The 19,062-nt window shown below is 43.6% G+C and overlaps 1 protein-coding gene across 4 annotated transcripts in view; it reads left to right on the forward strand.

Moving 5' to 3' along the window:
- The window catches only part of GRIK5 (glutamate ionotropic receptor kainate type subunit 5), a 354,857-nt gene that overhangs the window by 307,603 nt on the left and 28,192 nt on the right, over positions 1 to 19,062 (forward strand). For all 4 annotated transcript variants that reach the window (XM_056542912.1, XM_056542911.1, XM_056542909.1 and 1 more), the window contains one exon: positions 16,860 to 17,033. In XM_056542912.1, coding sequence (XP_056398887.1) covers positions 16,860 to 17,033 — 174 coding nt within the window. The remainder of the gene's footprint in view (positions 1 to 16,859; positions 17,034 to 19,062) is intronic.

Genomic DNA, 19,062 nt, shown 5'->3' on the forward strand with positions numbered 1-19,062 from the left:
ATAGATAGATATGAGATAGATATGAGATAGATAGATATGAGATAGATATGAGATAGATAGATATGAGATAGATATGAGATAGATAGATATGAGATAGATATGATATTTTTGGACTCCAGAGTATATACTATTACCCGGCAGATGTTGTGTCTTTGTTGCACAGGTATTGTATTTGTCCAGTCCTCCTCTCTACATTTTAATACGGTGCAGACAGGAGCGGCTCATCCTATCCATAGTACCCGGGGATTGTTCTCTTTTCCATCCGTCCTGATTATCTCAGTCTTGTTTTTTGAGGATACAATTGACCTTTTCTCTGGAAACACGAAAATTCAGCAAATCGATTGCTTTTGTGTGACTGAAGGCAATAATTGCTCCACTAACACCTAAAAGAACGGGTGATTTGTCATTATATCGAGTGACTGAATATAACAAAATACCGAAATTCAATCTTTGTAAAACCTGGAACACCTAAAAAAAATATCCTACAGAAAAAAACCTTAATTGTTGGCAGAAGAGCAGACACAGTGGATGACGTTTCCAAATACAATTTACATAGCTTCTTTGAAGGACATCTTGTTATGTCACTTGTCTAGACATCGCCTATCCACTGTGTATAAGAAACAGTATAATCTGTGTATTATATATTAGTATATAAATCTTGGCACAGCCTACAAACTATGGGAACGCCTTCGTAGATGTTACTAGGACCCCCCCCCCCCCCCAAACAAAAGCTGATCACAGGGTGTCCTGCCTCTAGGATGCAAACTGATCAGTGAGGAACCCCACCAGCAAGTATTTAATATTCCTGCAGCGCCACCACAGGGGAAATAAAGCATTGCACATTATGCATGGATATCAATGGATGATGTTCGATGTTTGGGCCTCCAGACCAGACGGTGCTTTTTGCGGTCTCCCTGATCATCTCTGCAGGATACATCATGTTGAACTTCTTCTTTTGTGATATATTTAGCATTTATCAGACTTGCAATCTCTTAGTAAGGCCTCGTTCACCGCTATTTGGAACTCTGTCAGCAATCCTGCCAGAGCCAATCAGACCCTTAAAGAAGTACTCCGGCCCTAGACATCTTATTAAATATATAGGGGATAAGAAGTCTGATCACGGAGGTCCTGCAGCTGGGGATCCCCGCGATCTCCCTGCTGCATCCGGTGTTGGTTTATAGCGTCGGATGTAGCGCTGAAGGCTTGTGACATCAAGGTCAAGCCCTGCCCGTGACGTCATTGCCGTGCACCCTCAATGCGAGTCTATGGGAGGGGGCGTGATGGCTGTCATGCCCCCTCCCATAGACTTGCATTGAGAGGACGTGGCCGTGACGTCACGCCCCACATTGCGAGTAAGCCGGCAAGTTCTGGCAACAGCGGGACCCCCGTGATCACACATCTTATCCCCTATCCTTTGGATGTCTGATCACGGGGGGTCCCGCTGCTTCCAGAACTTCACTTCGTGCCAGATGACTGGCCACGCGGGGCAGAGGCTCGTGACGTCATGGCTACGTCCTCTCAATGCAAGTCTATGGGAGGGGGCGTCACGCCCCCTCCCATAGACTTGCATTGAGGGAGCATGGCAATGGGCGGGGCCTGACCGAGATGTCACAAGCCTTCAGCACTACACCCGACGCTCTAAACGAACACCGGATGCAGCCGGGAGATCACTGGGATCCCCAGCAGCGGGACCCCCGTGATCAGACATCTTACCCCCTATCCTTTGGATAGAGGATACAATGTCTATGGGCGGAGTACCCTTTTAAAAGGGTTGGATGCGAAAAGCAATGTGAACCTAGCCTTAGGTGAAAGAGATTTCTATTTGGTAAAATAAGGTGTAAGTATAAATTGCACTCTAGCGTATGGAATCTCTGTTTAGATTTACAATATTTTTGACCTATTCCGATTCATACCTGTTAAATTAAAACTTGTTAGGTGGCCAGGATGGCAGAACCCGGAGGCGGAGAACACAGCTAATTTCCCTTTTACATTTCACAGTTGTTAGTCTTAAAATTTAGATCCTGGGAGTTCTAGAGTTTCCATTCTGAAAAGTGTCTCTATTATGACTATCCCTTTTGATGGTCTTTAACTGGTTATCAGTGTATTTGGGCCATTATCCTTAGGTTTCTTTTTATTTTGGCTTATTGACCAGTTTTTGTCCCCTGGTTATCCCGGTACCATCTGGGTGAAACATGTAGGGACTTTGTACATTTTGTACGTGGTTTTGTTTATTCTACCTGTACTGTAAATTGATACTGACCATGCACCTAGCCCGGTAATCAGGTATTTGTTGTATGTTCTTGCATTCCTGGGTATTACAGTCATGGCTGTAAATGTTGGCACCCCTGAAAGTATTTCTCACAGAAAAGGATTGCAGTAACACATGTTTTGCTATACACATGTTTATTCCCTTTGTCTGTATTGGAACTAAACCAAAAAAGGGAGGAAAAAAAGCAAATTGGGTAGAATGTCACACAAAACTCCAAAAATGGTTTGGACAAAATTATTGGCACCCTTTCAAAATTGTGGATAAATAAGATTGTTTCAAGCATGTGATGCTCCTTTAAACTCACCTGGGCCAAGTTACAGGTGTGGGCAATATAAAAATCAAACCTGAAAGCAGATAAAAAGGAGAGAAGTTCACTTAGTCTTTATATTGTGTGTCTGTGTGTGCCAAACTAAGGATGGAGAGCAGAAAGAGGAGAAGAGAACTGTCTGAGGACTTGAGAACCAAAATTGTGGAAAAATCTCAACAATCTCAGGGTTACAAGTCCATCTCCAGAGATCTAGATTTGCCTTTGTCCACAGTGCGCAACATTATCAAGAAATTTGCAACCCATGACACTGAAGCTAATCCCCCCTGGGCGTGGACGGAAGAGAAAAATTGATAAAAGGTGTCAACGCAGGATAGTGCGGATGGTGGATAAGCAGCCCCAAACAAGTTCCAAAGATATTCAAGCTGTCCTGCAGGCTCAGGGAGCATCAGTGTCAGCGCAAACTATCCGTCGACATATAAATAAAATTAAATGCTATGGAGGAGACCCAGGAGGACCCCACTGCTGGCACAGAGGCATAAAAAAGCAAGACTACATTTTGCCAAAATGAACTTGAGTAACCAAAATCCTTCTGGGAAAACGTCTTGTGGACAGATGAGACCAAGATAGAGCTTTTTGGTAAAGCACATCATTCTACTGTTTACCAAAAACAGAATGAGGCCTACAAAGAAAAGAACACAGTACCTACAGTAAAATATGGTGGAGGTTCAATGTTTAAGGGTTGTTTTGCTGCCTCTGGCACTGGGGGCCTTGAATGTGTACAAGGCATCATGAAATCTGAGGATTACCAACGGATTTTGGGTCGCATTGTACAGCCCAGTTTCAGAACGCTGGGTTTGCGTCCGAGATCTTGGGTCTTCAGCAGGACAATGACCCCAAACATTTGTCAAAAAGCCCCAGAAATGGATGGCAACAAAGCGCTGGAGAGTTCTGAAGTGGCAGCAATGAGTCCAGATCTAAATCCCATTGATCACCTGTGGAGAGATCTAAAAATTGCTGTTGGGAAAAGGCGCCTTCCAATAAGAGACCTGGAGCAGTTTGTAAAGGAAGAGTGGTCCAACATTCCGGCTGAGAGGTGTAAGAAGCTTATTGATGGTTATAGGAAGCGACTGATTTCAGTTATTTTTTCCAAAGGGTGTGCAACCAAATATTAAGTTAAGGGTGCCAATAATTTTGTCCAGCACATTTTGGGAGTTTTGTGTGACATTATGTCCAATTTACTTTTTTTCCTCCCTTTTTTGGTTTAGTTCCAATACACACAAAGGGAATAAACACGTGTATAACAAAATGTGTGTTACTGCAATCCTTTTCTGGGAGAAATACTTAATTTTCTTGAAAAATTTCAGGGGTGCCAACATTTACGGCCATGACTGTATGTGTAGGTCATGAACAGTTATTATCTTTTTATGTATTTTCTTTCGAGAGCAATCTCTTGATATTGTCATACTTTTTAATGTCTAAATAAAAGCTAAATTGTTAGCGCTATGCTGTTTGGTGGGCATAGTCATAGTTTTAATCTTTCTGTGATATGTAATGTTAGTTGCACCTCTACAAGAAACATCATTTTTCAAAGGAAGAACTTCATCCTTTGCTATATATTTTGTGTTTATCAGACTTGCAATCTCATAGAAAGGTGGCAGGGATGTCTATTTGTCAAGGGAAGGTGTAAGTATAAATTGCACTCTAGCGTATGGAATCTCTGTTTAGATTTACAATATTTTTGACCTATTCCGATTCATATCTGTTAAATTAAAACTTGTTAGGTGGCCAGGATGGCAGAACCCAGAGGCGGAGAACACAGCTAATTTCCCATTACATTTCACAGTTGTTAGTTTTGGAATTTAGATCCTGGGAGTTTGATAGAACGCATTCTAACCATACATACAAAAACAAAGAGGACTAATAAGAAGGTAAATTAGACGCTCGTGTATTTTCTCATAAGTCCTATAGCTGGAGGCTTCAAAAGACATATAGTCTGGACAGCAAAAGGTTCTCAATCACTGAGAAAATACAGAGTATACAGAAACAATATTGTATAGGTAAAAGACCAATCTATGCATTAAAGGGGTACTCCGGTGGAAAACTTTTTTGTTTTAATCAACTGGTGCCAGAAAGTTAAACAGATTTGTAAATGACTTCTATTAAAAAAATATTAATCCTTCCAGTACTTATTAGCTGCTGAATACTACAGAGGAAATTCTTTTCTTTTTGGAACACAGAGCTCTCTGCTGACATCACGAGCACAGTGCTCTCTGCTGACATCTCTGTCTATTTTAAGAACTGTCCAGAATAGGAGAAAATCCCCATAGCAAACATATGCTGTTCTGGACTGTGCTCGTGATGTCAGCAGAGAGCACTGTGCTCGTGATGTCAGCAGAGAGCTCTGTGTTCCAAAAAGAAAAGAATTTCCTCTGTAGTATTCAGCAGCTAATAAGTACTGGAAGGATTAAGATTTTTTTAATGGAAGTAATTTACAAATCTAGAGAAAATAAGTGTGCAGCTCACAACCGAGGATCCGTATAAGTGGTTAAAAGATCGATCCCCACCGACCCAAAATAAAGAGAAACTATAAATAAATATTTAACCACACCTCAAGAATTTCACCATACTAGATAGTTTACAACAATAATTGGGAAAAAAAAGTGTTTGAAAAAGTTATAAAATGTATTATACACTTTACTCCATAAATTTAAACAAAACATAAAATAGCAACTATATTAAAAGAATTTTGCACTAGATTTATAGACATTTAACCATTGGGCCCTAATGGTAAATGAATTACTGCCTGCTATTGTGAAGGCGCTCCTGTATTGGTGGTAATGTCTCTTCGGAATTCCGATAATCCGGCAATTGACATGCATATATTGCCCAATGGATCTATACAGTCTCAGCAATGATATTTAATACAGTCCTCTGAGATAGTTATAGCTAGCTGTCTTATATATAATCTTATAGCTCTCACCGGTCTCCGGCCGCTGGTCTCGTGCTGCAATGGACCGTGAATGGAGTCCTGCGGCTGTTAAAGGGGTACTCCGGTGAAAACCTTTTTTCTTTTAAATCAATTGGTGGCAGAAAGTTAAACATATTTGTAAATTACTTCTATTAAAAAATCTTAATCCTTCCTGTACTTATTAGCTGCTGAATACTACAAAGGAAATTCTTTTCTTTTTGGAATGCTCTCTGATGACATCACGAGCACAGTTCTCTCTGCTGATGTTCTTATAATAATAATAACGCTTTAGTTATTGTTGTCCTTAGTGGGATTTGAACCTAAGGCCCCAGAACTGCAAGGCAGCAGTGCTAACCACTGAGCCACCATGCTGTCCTTAGCATACATCTGCTATGCATCTGCTATGCATGGTTGCTAAAATGGACAGAGATGTCAGCAGAGAGCACTGTGCTCGTGATGTCATCAGTGTTCCAAAAAGAATGGAATTTCCTCTGTAGCATTCAGCAGCTAATAAGTACTGGAAGGATTAAGATTTTTTAATAGAAGTAATTTACAAATATGTTTAACTTTCTGCCACCAGTTGATTTAAAAGAAAAAAGGTTTTCACCGGAGTACCCCTTTAATGCGGGCACTGCGATCATATAGGTAGCGGTGATTGCAGGCTTTGCCTGTGTTACACAGGGTCAGACTCTGGCAGGAGTCATCTACTGAAGAAGGGGTTGGATTAAGCACCCTGAAACGCGTTTATAGCTTTTTATTATCTCAATTCAGCACTAGAAAAAAACGTACTGCCAATTGCTGATAATTTACATGTAAGCCGGCTTGCACTAAAAAGATCCGCCTACCTCACCTGGTTCTCCACCTTACCATCGGGCATGCAGCTTGCATGATCCAAGAGGAACTCTGTGCTTTTGTTTCAAGAATATAAAACTGCAAGTATTCAACTCACCAATTGTGGGCTCCATCTATTTGGGGACTCCTGCCAGAGTCTGACCCCGTGCAACGCACGCAAAGCCTGCAATCACCGCTACCTATATGATTGCAGTGCCCGCAGTAACAGCCGCAGGACTCCATTCACGGTCCATCGCAGCACGAGACCAGCGGCCGGAGACCGGTGAGAGCTATAAGATTATATATAAGACGGCTAGCTATAACTATCTCAGAGGACTGTATTAAATATCATTTCTGAGACTGTCTAGTAGTGTTGAGCGGCATAGGCCATATTCGAATTCGCAAATATTCGCGAATATATGGACGAATATTCGTCATATTCGCGAATAATCGCATATTCGTAATATTCTCGTTTTTATTTTCGTATATGCGAATATTCGCGTGTGCAAAAATTAACATATGCGAAAATTTGCATATACAACAAATTAACATAAGCAAAAATTTGCATATGCGAAAATTCGCACACCAGTCTCACACAGTAGTATTAGAGCCTTCTTTACACCACACAAGCTGGAAGCAGAGAGGGATGATCACTGTGATGTGTACTGTGAAAAAAAAAACAAAAAAAAACCAATATTCGTAATTACGAATATATAGCGCTATATTCGCGAATATTCGCGAATATGCGATATTCGCGAATAAAATTCGAATTGCGAATATTCGCGAGCAACACTGCTGTCTAGATCCATTGGGCAATATATGCATGTCAATTGCCGGACTATCGGAATTCCGAAGAGACATTACCACCAATACAGGAGCGCTTTCACAATAGCAGGCAGTAATTCATTTACCATTAGGGCCCAATGGTTAAATGTCTATAAATCTAGTGCAAAATTCTTTTAATATAGTTGCTATTTTATGTTTTGTCTAAATTTATGGTCTAAAGTGTATAATAAATTTTATACATTTTTTTTTAAAACACATTGGGGGAGATTTATCAAAAACCTGTCCAGAGGAAAAGTTGCCCAGTTGCCCATAGCAACCAATCAGATCGCTTCTTTCAATTTTAACAAGGCCTCTGCAAAATGAAAGAAGCGATCTGATTGGTTGCTATGGGCAACTGGGCAACTTTTCCTTTACATTGTTTCCAATTATTGTTGTATAAAATCTAGTATGGTGAGATCCTTGAGGTGTGGTTAAATAATTATTTATAATTTACAGATCTGTTTAACTTTCTGACACCAGTTGATAAAAAAAAAAGGTTTTCCACCGGAGTACCCCTTTGGTACTCCCCCCCTAGACATCTTATTCTCTATCAAAAGGATAGGGGATAAGATGTCTGATCGTGGGGGTCCCGTCGCTGGGGAAACCCTGAGATCTCTGCTGTGGCACGCCAGACATCCGGTTCATGGAGCGAACTTTGTTCCTTGACGGATGTCTGGGATGCGGGGCGGAGGCTTGTGATTTCACGGTCCCGCCCCGCTCGTGATGTCACAGCCACGCCCCCCTGAATGCAAGTCTATGGGAGGGGGCGTGACGGATGTCACGCCCCCTCCCATAGACTTGCATTCAGGGGGGCGTGGCTGTGACATCACTAGCAGGACGTGACCGTGAAATCACGAGCCTCCGGTGCTGCACCCGACGCTCTAAACAAATGCCGGGAGATCATAACTGGGGACTAGAGATGAGCGAACTTACAGTAAATTCGATTCGTCACGAACTTCTCGGCTCGGCAGTTGATGACTTTTCCTGCATAAATTAGTTCAGCTTTCCGGTGCTCCGGTGGGCTGGAAAAGGTGGATACAGTCCTAGGAAACTGTATCCAACTTCTACTGTATCCACTTTTTCCAGCCCACGGGAGCACCTGAAAGCTGAACTAATTTATGCAGGATAAGTCATCAACTGCCGAGCCGAGAAGTTTGTGACGAATCGAATTTACTGTAAGTTCGCTCATCTCTACTGGGGACCCCCGGGATCAGATATCTTGTCCCCTATCCTTTGGATAGGGGATAAGATGTCTAGGGGTGGAGTACACCTTTAATATTTTGGCTGGATGGTGTATGTTATTGAATTATAGGGTCTCCAGTACTTTTTGATGGCAATAATACTGCTGTAAACTGGAAAGTCAGCAAATTCTAAAATGCTCTATATGGTAATAGGATCGCGTAATTACCGTTCTTTCTTGACATGTAATGTTTTATGTACGGCTTTTCGGCACTTTGTTAAATAAACGTTCCTTTAAAAAAAATGCTCTATACGGTAAAATATTGTCTAAATATTCCCATTCATCAAAGTCTTGAGAGCGCAGCAGAGAATTTGCATGTTGATGATCTCCGGGGGGATTTTATTTAGGAAAATGGCGTTTGTGAAGGTGGCCACGTAACCCGCTTCCTTCAAGGAGGACATGAAAGAGTTTTACTTTCCTGAAATATCTAACCATATAGCAAAAGTTCTGTAGTGATCATGGAGAAAGGGTATTTTATCGGTGGGGTCCACTGATACCGAACTACTCCAAAATTGGCACTTGTCTGAGAGCCGTTTCGGCATGGCCCCTTCTTAGAGGTGTATTCCGGTGAAAAACAATTTTTTTCATATCAACTGGCTCCAGAAAGTTAAACAGATTTGTAAATTCCTTCCAATAAAAAAAAAAACTTAATCCTACCAGTACTTATTAGCTGCTGAAGTGGAGTTGTTCTTTTCTGTCTGACCACAGTGCTCTCTGCTGACACCTCTGTCTGTCTCAGGAACTGTCCAGAGCAGAAGAGGTTTGCTATGGGGATTTGCTCCTACCTGAGACAGACAAAGGTGTCAGCAGAGAGCACTGTGGTCAGACTGGAAAGAACAACTCAACTTCAGCAGCTGATAAGTAAAGGAAGGATTAAGATTTTTTCATAGAAGAAATTTACAAATCTGTTTAACTTTCTGGAGCCAGTTGATATGAAAAAATAGCTCTCTTTTCCTTCTTGGGCTCCGTTATGAGAGAGTCTTGCCAAAAATGGGACTACTGGCAAGTACTGTATGCTAAAAGGGGTATTCCGGGGGAAAACTATTTTTTAGCACTATTAGGCTATGTTCTCATGCTGAAATTTGCGCAATTCCACTCGGCAAAGCTGGAACGGATTTGCGGCAGAATTTCTTTGTTCTCCGAACACAGAATTCTGCCGAAATTCAAGCAAATTCAATTGACTTCAATGGGATTCCGCTGCGGATTTCTACAAAGTATAAGACTGCTCTTTTTTGAGGAAAGCGGAATTTCTGAACGGGACTGCGGAATCCTATTGAAATCAATGGGCAGTACATTTCGGCTGAATCCTTCCACGGTTTTCCGCACGGAAATTCCACTGTGTGAACATGACCTTAAATGTATTCCGGGACAATGCTGGTCAAGCTGAGAAATCAAATTCAAATGCGGAACAAGGCATTTATCAGACTAGTGGAGTGCGCAGCGTTGCCCGGCCTTCCCAAACATCGTGGGAGAGAAAATGTGGCACAGCCCTTTCAATAATTTTTTTGGGGCCTTAGATTGCACTTGGTCTATAGCTTTACCTTTCCTTGGAGGCATTTACACATCTTAAAATAATCTCTTTAGGAGACTGGGAAAGCTGGGGGAGTAATGTGAGCCCTGCACTGTATACTGCCTGCTACACAGCTTTCCTAGTCTCCTGAAGAAAATATCTGTCTGGTAAAGCAGCCATATTTGAACTCTTTAGGAGACTGGGAAAGCTGGTATTATGTTATTATGCATACCATAATACAGTTTCAGGTGTGATGAGGTGGACGGAGGGAGGCGGGACACTCGCCGCAGATCGTCTGGGAATCCATTAGCTGTTCAGCGTGGACGCTAGGATACTTCCGGAGTCCGTCCGCAGGACCAGAAGTGACGTTCAGCTCTGTGTAGTCAGATGACAAGTCATGTGATGGCCGTTACTGTGGAGCAAAGACGCTCTCCTCAGCGCGTGCGCTCTGTGCGCCTAGAGGGTTATCTTGGATGTGGGAAAACAGTGCCCACATCCCATCCCACATCCAAGATGGCGCCAAGACAATCTGCGGCGAGTGTCCCGCCTCCCTCCGCCCACCTCATCACACCTGAAACTGTATTCTGGTATGCACTGTATTCTGGTATGCACTGTATTCTGGTATGCACTGTATTCTGGTATGCACTGTATTCTGGTATGCACTGTATTCTGGTATGCACTGTATTCTGGTATGCACTGTATTCTGGTGTGCACTGTATTCTGGTGTGCACTGTATTCTGGTGTGCACTGTATTCTGGTATGCACTGTATTCTGGTATGCACTGTATTATGGTGTGCACTGTATTCTGGTGTGCACTGTATTCTGGTGTGCACTGTATTCTGGTATGCACTGTATTCTGGTATGCACTGTATTCTGGTATGCACTGTATTCTGGTATGCACTGTATTATGGTATGCACTGTATTATGGTATGCACTGTATTCTGGTGTGCACTGTATTCTGGTGTGCACTGTATTCTGGTGTGCACTGTATTCTGGTGTGCACTGTATTCTGGTATGCACTGTATTTTCTATATATTTATTTCATGCATTGACGATCAGAGAATATGCCAGGGTTCATATGTAAGCATCTTCAACACTGATGTATGTTGTTGTTTACATATATGTCTCCTTATGCACTTTTTTTTACAATGTTTAGATGTAATTGGTTAATTGATCACAAGGTCCTGCGGGACCATAAAAAGTCACAAGTTGTAATAGTAGTTGCTTGATAATGGCTGAGTGAGTGAGCGAGCCGGAACGTTGCCTTTATTGCACATTCAAGATGAATAAATAATTCACTTTTTTCACCATTTGAGTGACACTGTATCTTCCTTGGAATAGATAAATAGATGGATATGAGGTAGATTGATATGAGATAGATATATATGAGATAGATAGAAAGATATGAGATAGATAGATAGATAGATAGATATGAGATAGATAGATAGATAGATATGAGATAGATAGATATGAGATAGATAGATATGAGATAGATAGATAGATATGAGATAGATGTTACGCCGAGCGCTCCGGGTCCCTGCTCCTCCCCGGAGCGCTCGCGGCGTTCCTCTCTCTGCAGCGCCCCGGTCAGACCCGCTGACCGGGAGCGCTGCACTGACATTGCCGGCGGGGATGCGATTCGCATAGCGGGACGCGCCCGCTCGCGAATCGCATCCCAAGTCACTCACCTGTCCCGGCCCCCGGCTGTCATGTCCTGTCGCGTGCGCGCCAGCTCTCTAAGATTTAAAGGGCCAGTGCACCAATGATTGGTGCCTGGCCCAATCAGCCTAATTAGCTTCCACCTGCTCCCTGTCCATATTACCTCACTTCCCCTGCACTCCCTTGCCGGATCTTGTTGCCTTGTGCCAGTGAAAGCGTTTAGTGGTGTCCCAAGCCTGTGTTCCAGATCTTCTGCTATTGCTATTGACTACGAACATTGCTGCCTGCCCCGACCTTCTGCTACGTCTGACCTTGCCTCTGCCTAGTCCTTCTGTCCCAAGCCTTCTCAGCAGTCAGCGAGGTTGAGCCGTTGCCGGTGGATACCACCTGGTTGCTACCGCCGCAGCAAGACCATCCCGCTTTGCGGCGGGCTCTGGTGAAAACCAGTAGCATCTTAGAACCGGTCCACCGACACGGTCCACGCCAATCCCTCGCTGACACAGAGGATCCACCTCCAGCCTGCCGAATCGTGACAATAGATATGAAATAGATAGTGTGAGACAGTGACAGGCAGAGTTATTGAGGGAATGTATATTTCTCCTAGGATGCTCTCCTATTCTGCTTTAGGCAGCTTGTGGACAGATACGTGTCATCGAAATGCCTGGGTTTCGGTGAAGGAAAACCGAAGTTATGTGTGTCAGTGATACTATGTTACTGGCACATTCTAGTTGTAGTATAGCGGATCCAACCCACTTAATCCGGGTCGATTTTTTCCTGGAGTGACCAAGTGCCGGGTGGGAGGTCACTCCCACATACCAGGTGAGGCTCCATAAACCTGGGATCTGCAGGCCTGAGTGCGGCTGCTGGAATACTAAGAACCATGATGTAAGTGGCCGTGTTCTACTGTTTTGTTTCACGTTCGGGAGCACCTAGTGTGTCTCTAGTATAGTTAGGGTCGTACCTTGTTTAGTCAGAGCTCAGCCGAGCAGGTATTTATTTTGTATGTTTGGCCTGATGTTAAGGCCGTATTATTGTGTTGACACTTAAAATAAACCCAGGCACAGCCTGGACTTGGCCTTTACCTACAGTGTCCCTGTCTCTACTTGTGAAGCCCAGGCTGCCAAGCGACATTTGATGCTGTCCCTCTCACAATAGATAGATATGAGAGAGATAGATGGATGGATATGAGATAGATGGATAGAATATATATATACAGTGGTGCAGGATAAATGACCATGGCCTGTGTCTGATTTTACCCAGTTAAGCCAATACAGCAATACCAGCCTAGGCCAAAAGTGGCGCTATTTCTGTGACAATTAATTGGCTCAAACAATGACATTTGTCTAAAAATATCTGTTATGCTGCTACATAAAACCTTTCATAAGCCACGATGACATCTAGCGAATTCTCTTTTCTACCTTATGCCGCGTGTAATCCATTACCTAGTAATAAAATGGCGGAAATGACAGATTTTCCGATTTTTGTTTTTTTTAAGAGGACTACATAATAAGTGTTATAGTGTGAGTATGTCTGTATGTAACACAGATAAAGGCTTGAGTGCTTTAATTTCCAAGCATTGTATCCCCATTGTACTCTTGTCAAGGACGCCGCTATTGTTATCCAGCTTTTAGTCACTGACTAAGCTTTTCTTTTTGTATAGATACTAAAAACCAACAAAACATTTATAGATCATCTGTCAAACCTTGCGGAAATATCTGTTCTTAGTAAATACTTGTATTCTCCGTGAAGTAACAGTGCTGTATATATCTTTGTGCCGTTACCAAGGAGATAACAATTTTGGGGGGGGGTTTGGTTATTTTCTTAGAACACATAGGGGGAGATTTATAAAATCCTGTCCAGAGGAAAACTTGCCCAGTTGCCCATAGCAACCAATCAGATCGCTTCTTTCATTTTTAACAAGGCCTCTGCAAAATGAAAGCAGCGATCTGATTGGTTGCTATGGGCAACTGGGCAACATTTCCTTTGCACATGTTTTGATAAATCTCCCTCATTGTAATGTCCCTCTGTTATTCCTACTGGAAATGCTTGACTATATCGGGAATTTGGTCACCACCCATCTTGTCAAGGAGACATATATTTACACCAGTTTTTCCCAAACAGGGGTGTCTCGGACAGCCTTTGTAATGTCCCTCTGTTATTCTGCCTGAAAATGCATGAATATTTGGGGAATTGGGTCACCAGTCCCCTTGACATGTCTCTACACCAGTTTTCCAACCAGGGTGCCTCCAGCTGTTGCAAAACTACAACTCCCAGCATGCCCGGACAGCCGTTGGCTGTCCGGGCCTGCTGGGAGTTGTAGTTTTGCAACAGCTGGAGGCACTCTCGTTGGGAAGCACTGCCGCACTTTACACTGTACTATCAGTGCTGGTAGTGTGTAAATGTGCCTTGCACCACTGTTTTTCTGAGTTCCTAAGGAGAAAGGACACAATTTATGGATGAGAGAAATAGCGTCACCCGGTTGCCAATTTTATTTATATATTTCCAGGGAGAATAACAGAGGATCGGTACAAAAAGGATGCTCCAAAACTGTTATTTTAAAGGTTGTATCTAGATTTACATATCCAGAATATTGACTTGTTTTCTTTAAAAGGGTAGTCCAGGGAACTGAACTTTTCGACGCTTATCCACTTTCCACAGGATAGGGGATGAGTGTCCGATCGCGCAATCTCTCGTACGGGACTACTTAGGGGTCATTGGCGCGCTACCGCCCCCACTTTCCTGGACGGACGCAAGTGACGGCCAGCTCAGCCAATCACCGGTGATTGGCTGAGAGAGCCGTCACTTGCGTCCATCCATGGAGGTGGGGGTTAGAGTGCGCCCGGGATAGGAGATCACAGGGGGTCCCAGCGGTTGGACCCCCCATAATCAGACACATCCATCCTGTTGATAGGGGGTAAGTGTCTAAAAGTTCAGCACCCTGGGCTACCCCTTTAATATTTTATATAATGGAGAAGTGTATATTTAAATACGTATGTAACACATGATATATATATATATAATCAAATTCTAATTATTTTTTATTTATCCATGGAGATCAAGATATATGTAGTTTGCTTCCTGAAAGATCTACTTGCCCATTCTCAACTACAAAGGGAGGGAGTTATCAAAACTTTTGTAAAGGAAGAGTGGCGCAGTTGCCCATGGCAACCAATCAGACTTTCATTTTTCCCAGGTCTCTTTAAAAATAAATGAAGCAATCTGATTGGTTGCCATGGGCAACTGGACCACTCTTCCTCTACACAGGTATTGATAAATCTCCCCAATGAGTAATTTAAGACAGTCCAGTTGCTAGAGAAAATCCCTAGCTCACAGCTGAGGTGATACAGCTAAAGTAAACTCCAATGTAAGGGTACGTTCAGACGAGCAGATTTACAGCGTATTGTACTCTGCGGATCCGCCGCTGAAGGACCTCTTTATGCTGCCTTTACATGTGCCTGCTCCGAGTGGCAATGCGCCGCTACGTGCAGACACACTGAAGCGATGTGCGAGTCACCGTGCATGCGCGGTGTACTCGCACACATCGCGGCCGCTCCCACTGCTCTATGAGCTGGGCCGAGAGCTGCCGCAATGTGCGAGTATATACTGCGCATGAGGGCGGCGACTCGCACATCGCAGTGTGTCTGCTCGTAGCGGCATATTGCCACTCGGAGCAGGCACATGTAAAGGCAGCATAAAGAGGTCCTTCAGTGGTGGATCCGCAGCGAAATACGCTTGAAAAATACGCTCGTCTGAACATATCCTAAAGGTGCCCATACTCCTTCATTAACTGTTGTTTGGGTGTTGAATTCAACATGGCCGATTCTTCTAAAACTGACTGTTAGGTGAGAGTCATGGGACCCCATAGTCAGTTGGTCCAAGAGAATTCAGGTTCATACAATTTTTTTCAGTTTTTTTAGAGTCCCTAAGTGGAGGTAAAAAACACATAGAAATAGTCGGCACAACAACCAAAAACACATGCGCAACACCCAAACACACGGGAGCAACAACCAAAAACACAGGAGCAACAACCAAACACGAGTGTAACAACCAAACACAAAAGTGTAACAACCAAATACACGAGTGCAACAACTAAACACAAGAGTGTAACAACCAAATACACGAGTGCAACAACTAAACACAAGAGTGTAACAACCAAATACACGAGTGCAACAACTAAACACAAGAGTGTAACAACCAAATACACGAGTGCAACAACGAAACACAAGAGTGCAACACCCAAACACACGGGAGCAACAACCAAACACGAGTGTAACAACCAAACACGAGTGTAACAACCAAACACAAGAGTGTAACAACCAAATACACGAGTGCAACAACTAAACACAAGAGTGTAACAACCAAATACACAAGTGCAACAACTAAACACAAGAGTGTAACAACCAAATACACGAGTGCAACCACTAAACACAAGAGTGTAACAACCAAATACACGAGTGCAACCACTAAACACAAGAGTGTAACCACCAAATACACGAGTGCAACCACTAAACACAAGAGTGTAACAACCAAATACACGAGTGCAACAACTAAACACAAGAGTGTAACAACCAAATACACGAGTGCAACAACTAAACACAAGTGCAACAACCAAACACAGTATGAGACAGGGTTTTAAGAATGATAACCTATAATAATATCCATGACCTCAAAACCAAATCTATGGATGCCTTCCTTTTAACCTGGCAACTGTACGTTGACTTCCCAGCCGGAACGCTACAGCTATTGGTGATCCTAAAGATTTTGCCACTTTGCACACATATTGGAGTACCGTACATATGGGATTTCCCTTTTGGTCTCATGGCTAGTTTCCTCATGAATAGATGTGCCCTCTTTGTTACAAAACATTCTTTAAAGGGGTACTCCGCTGCCCCAGTATTTGGAACATTTTGTTCCGAACGCTTGAGTTGGCGGCGGGGGTCGTGACTTCAGGGTCATGCCCCTCGTGACATCACACTACGCCCCCTCAATGCAAGTCTATGGGAGGGGGCATGGCGACCGCCATGTCCCCTCCCATAGACTTGCATTGAGGGGGCGTGGTGTGACATCATGAGGGGGCCTGGCCGGGATGTCACGAACCCCGACGCCTGCACCCAGCATTCTAAATGAATGCTCGGTGCTGCACAGAGATGGGACCCCCGCGATCAGATATCTTATCCCCTATCCTTTGGATAGGGGATAACATGTCTAGGGGCGGAGTACCACTTTAATCTCTATAATAACAAGCCGATTGTTGGTATGACCCTCACATTTGCGCTCTTTAACCCTCAGATTGAGCCCTTATGAATGGTATAACCCGCACCCATGTCTACGGGAGAGGCACCATATCCTGGAGAACCAATACACACTGGGGAACAGCCTGTGGTTTCCTGTAGGAGGGTTTATGCAACAAGGGTCAGAAGTCATGCCCAGGGCACTGTCTACAAGATGTGTTAGTGGAGTCTGGTAAGTACATTTCTGGTGACAAGAAATTTAGAAATACAGAATGCGGCACAGCAAACAAGGCCACTATACGGTAAATGGACTTATCTGTTCCTGTAGTAAGAGCTTGGCGATGCTCTTGGTCATAGACGTGGTCATTTCCTCTCACATCCACGGCTTGTAAGAAACAGTCCATATGGATCCAGAAAACGAAAGAAGGAAAGCGGCACACCGGGATAACTTTTTTTTTTTTTCCATTTTATTAGATTTCCAAATAATTGTACATTCTTCATAAAATTACACTTCCATTTTCTTTACATATTATCAATATGACAATTTTTTTTTCCCGCCCCCCCCCCCCCCCCATACACTTTTCAACTCTGATTCCAGTGCCCTGTCCAACCCACATCACCCGCACCCCATTCTTATCGCTAATTTCCATATTCCTTCCTCCCCCCTCCCACATCCCTCCCCCACTCGTTTGCTTTAAAGGAGTATTACAGCGAAAAATAATTTATCCCCTATCCAAATGATAGGGGATAAGTTATAGATCGCGGGGGGTTCTAGCGCGGGGGCCCCCGGGATCTCCTGGCCGGGGCCGCAGCAGTCTGCAGGAAGTGAAGTTTTGTCCCCAGCAGAAAGCCGCGGCAGACAAGCCCTCCATGTATCTCTATGGGGTACATGGAGGGGGCATGTCGGACGCCGCGTCATCCGGGTCGGAACGCCCCCTTTCCAGCGTACTGCTGCGGCCCCGATCAGGAGATCCCGGGGGGCCCAGCTCGGACCCCCTGCGATCTATAACTCATCCCCTATCCTATTATTACTGTCAATTATTTTTAAAATATATCTTTTATATTTCCTTTTTTCTTTTTCCTTTTCCTTTCCTTTTCCCTTTTTTTTTGCTTACTCCCCTTGCCAGCGAGGGATGATGCGCTTCCACGCCCCATTCCTCCCTGACTATCTCGTGCTCTACTGCTGGTACGTTTGTTACTCACCCTCCAGGATCAACAAAAGGAACAGGCAACAATTGTTTTGCACAGGCAGTGTGCACACTGCCTGCGCGAAACAATTGCTGCCCGTTCCTTTTGCCTCCTGCATTTTTGTCCTCCCCCCTACCATGTGTTAATCCACACTGAATAAAGTCCTGGATCTTACCTTGAAGTTATCCCGGTGTGCCGCTTTCCTTCTTTCCTTTTCTGGATACATTTCTGGTGACACACAAGTGAACCGGCGGTTTTTTACCAGTGCATTGTGACATAGTGACTTGGACTAACCAAATCAATGGATTACATGTGTTACAGATGGCTTTGCCCAGCGTCATGGCTAGTTTTTCTTCACCCAGGGAAAATATTCAGAGTTTACTACCTAAGGCCCCTTTCACACTACAGTTATGTTCCTGCATTCTGACATCCGTTATTCAGCAATAACCGGTCATGAAAAAATGGATAAAATAACTGAATACAACGGATGATAACTAATGACCAATTTTAACAGACATTTTGTCAAAATAACGGACATGTGCCATCCGTTATCACCCGTTATATTCCCTTATTTTATTTCCATGTGACTTCCTGTTTGTAATGCTGTACTGAGCATGCTCAGTACAAAAAATGGATCATAAAAAACGGACAATAACGGATAATAACGGATGTTTTTTGTGAACATCGGTTTCCCATAGACTTCAATGTAAAATTTTAACGGACGTTATTTCACCTTTACTTTTGCCGGAACAAAAATTTGTGCATGCACCGTCTTCTGTGCCAGTAAAAATAACTGAGATTAGTAAAAACTGACATATACAGTGATCCCCCGACCTACGATGGCCCCGACATATGATAATTTCAACATACGATGGCCTCTCAGAGGCCATCGCATGTTGAAGGCAGCATCAACATACGATGCTTTTTTATGTCGGGGCCATCGCATAAACTGCGATACGGCAGCGCAGACTGCTTCAGCTGCCACCGGATAACCGTTTAAGGTGCCCCGTGTGGTCCGGTGAGTGTCACTCACCTGTCCCTGACGTTCCGGACTGCCCTCTTCGGGCTCCGCT

Source organism: Hyla sarda, chromosome 10 (assembly GCF_029499605.1).
Source record: "Hyla sarda isolate aHylSar1 chromosome 10, aHylSar1.hap1, whole genome shotgun sequence".
Classification (NCBI taxonomy): Eukaryota; Metazoa; Chordata; class Amphibia; order Anura; family Hylidae; genus Hyla; species Hyla sarda.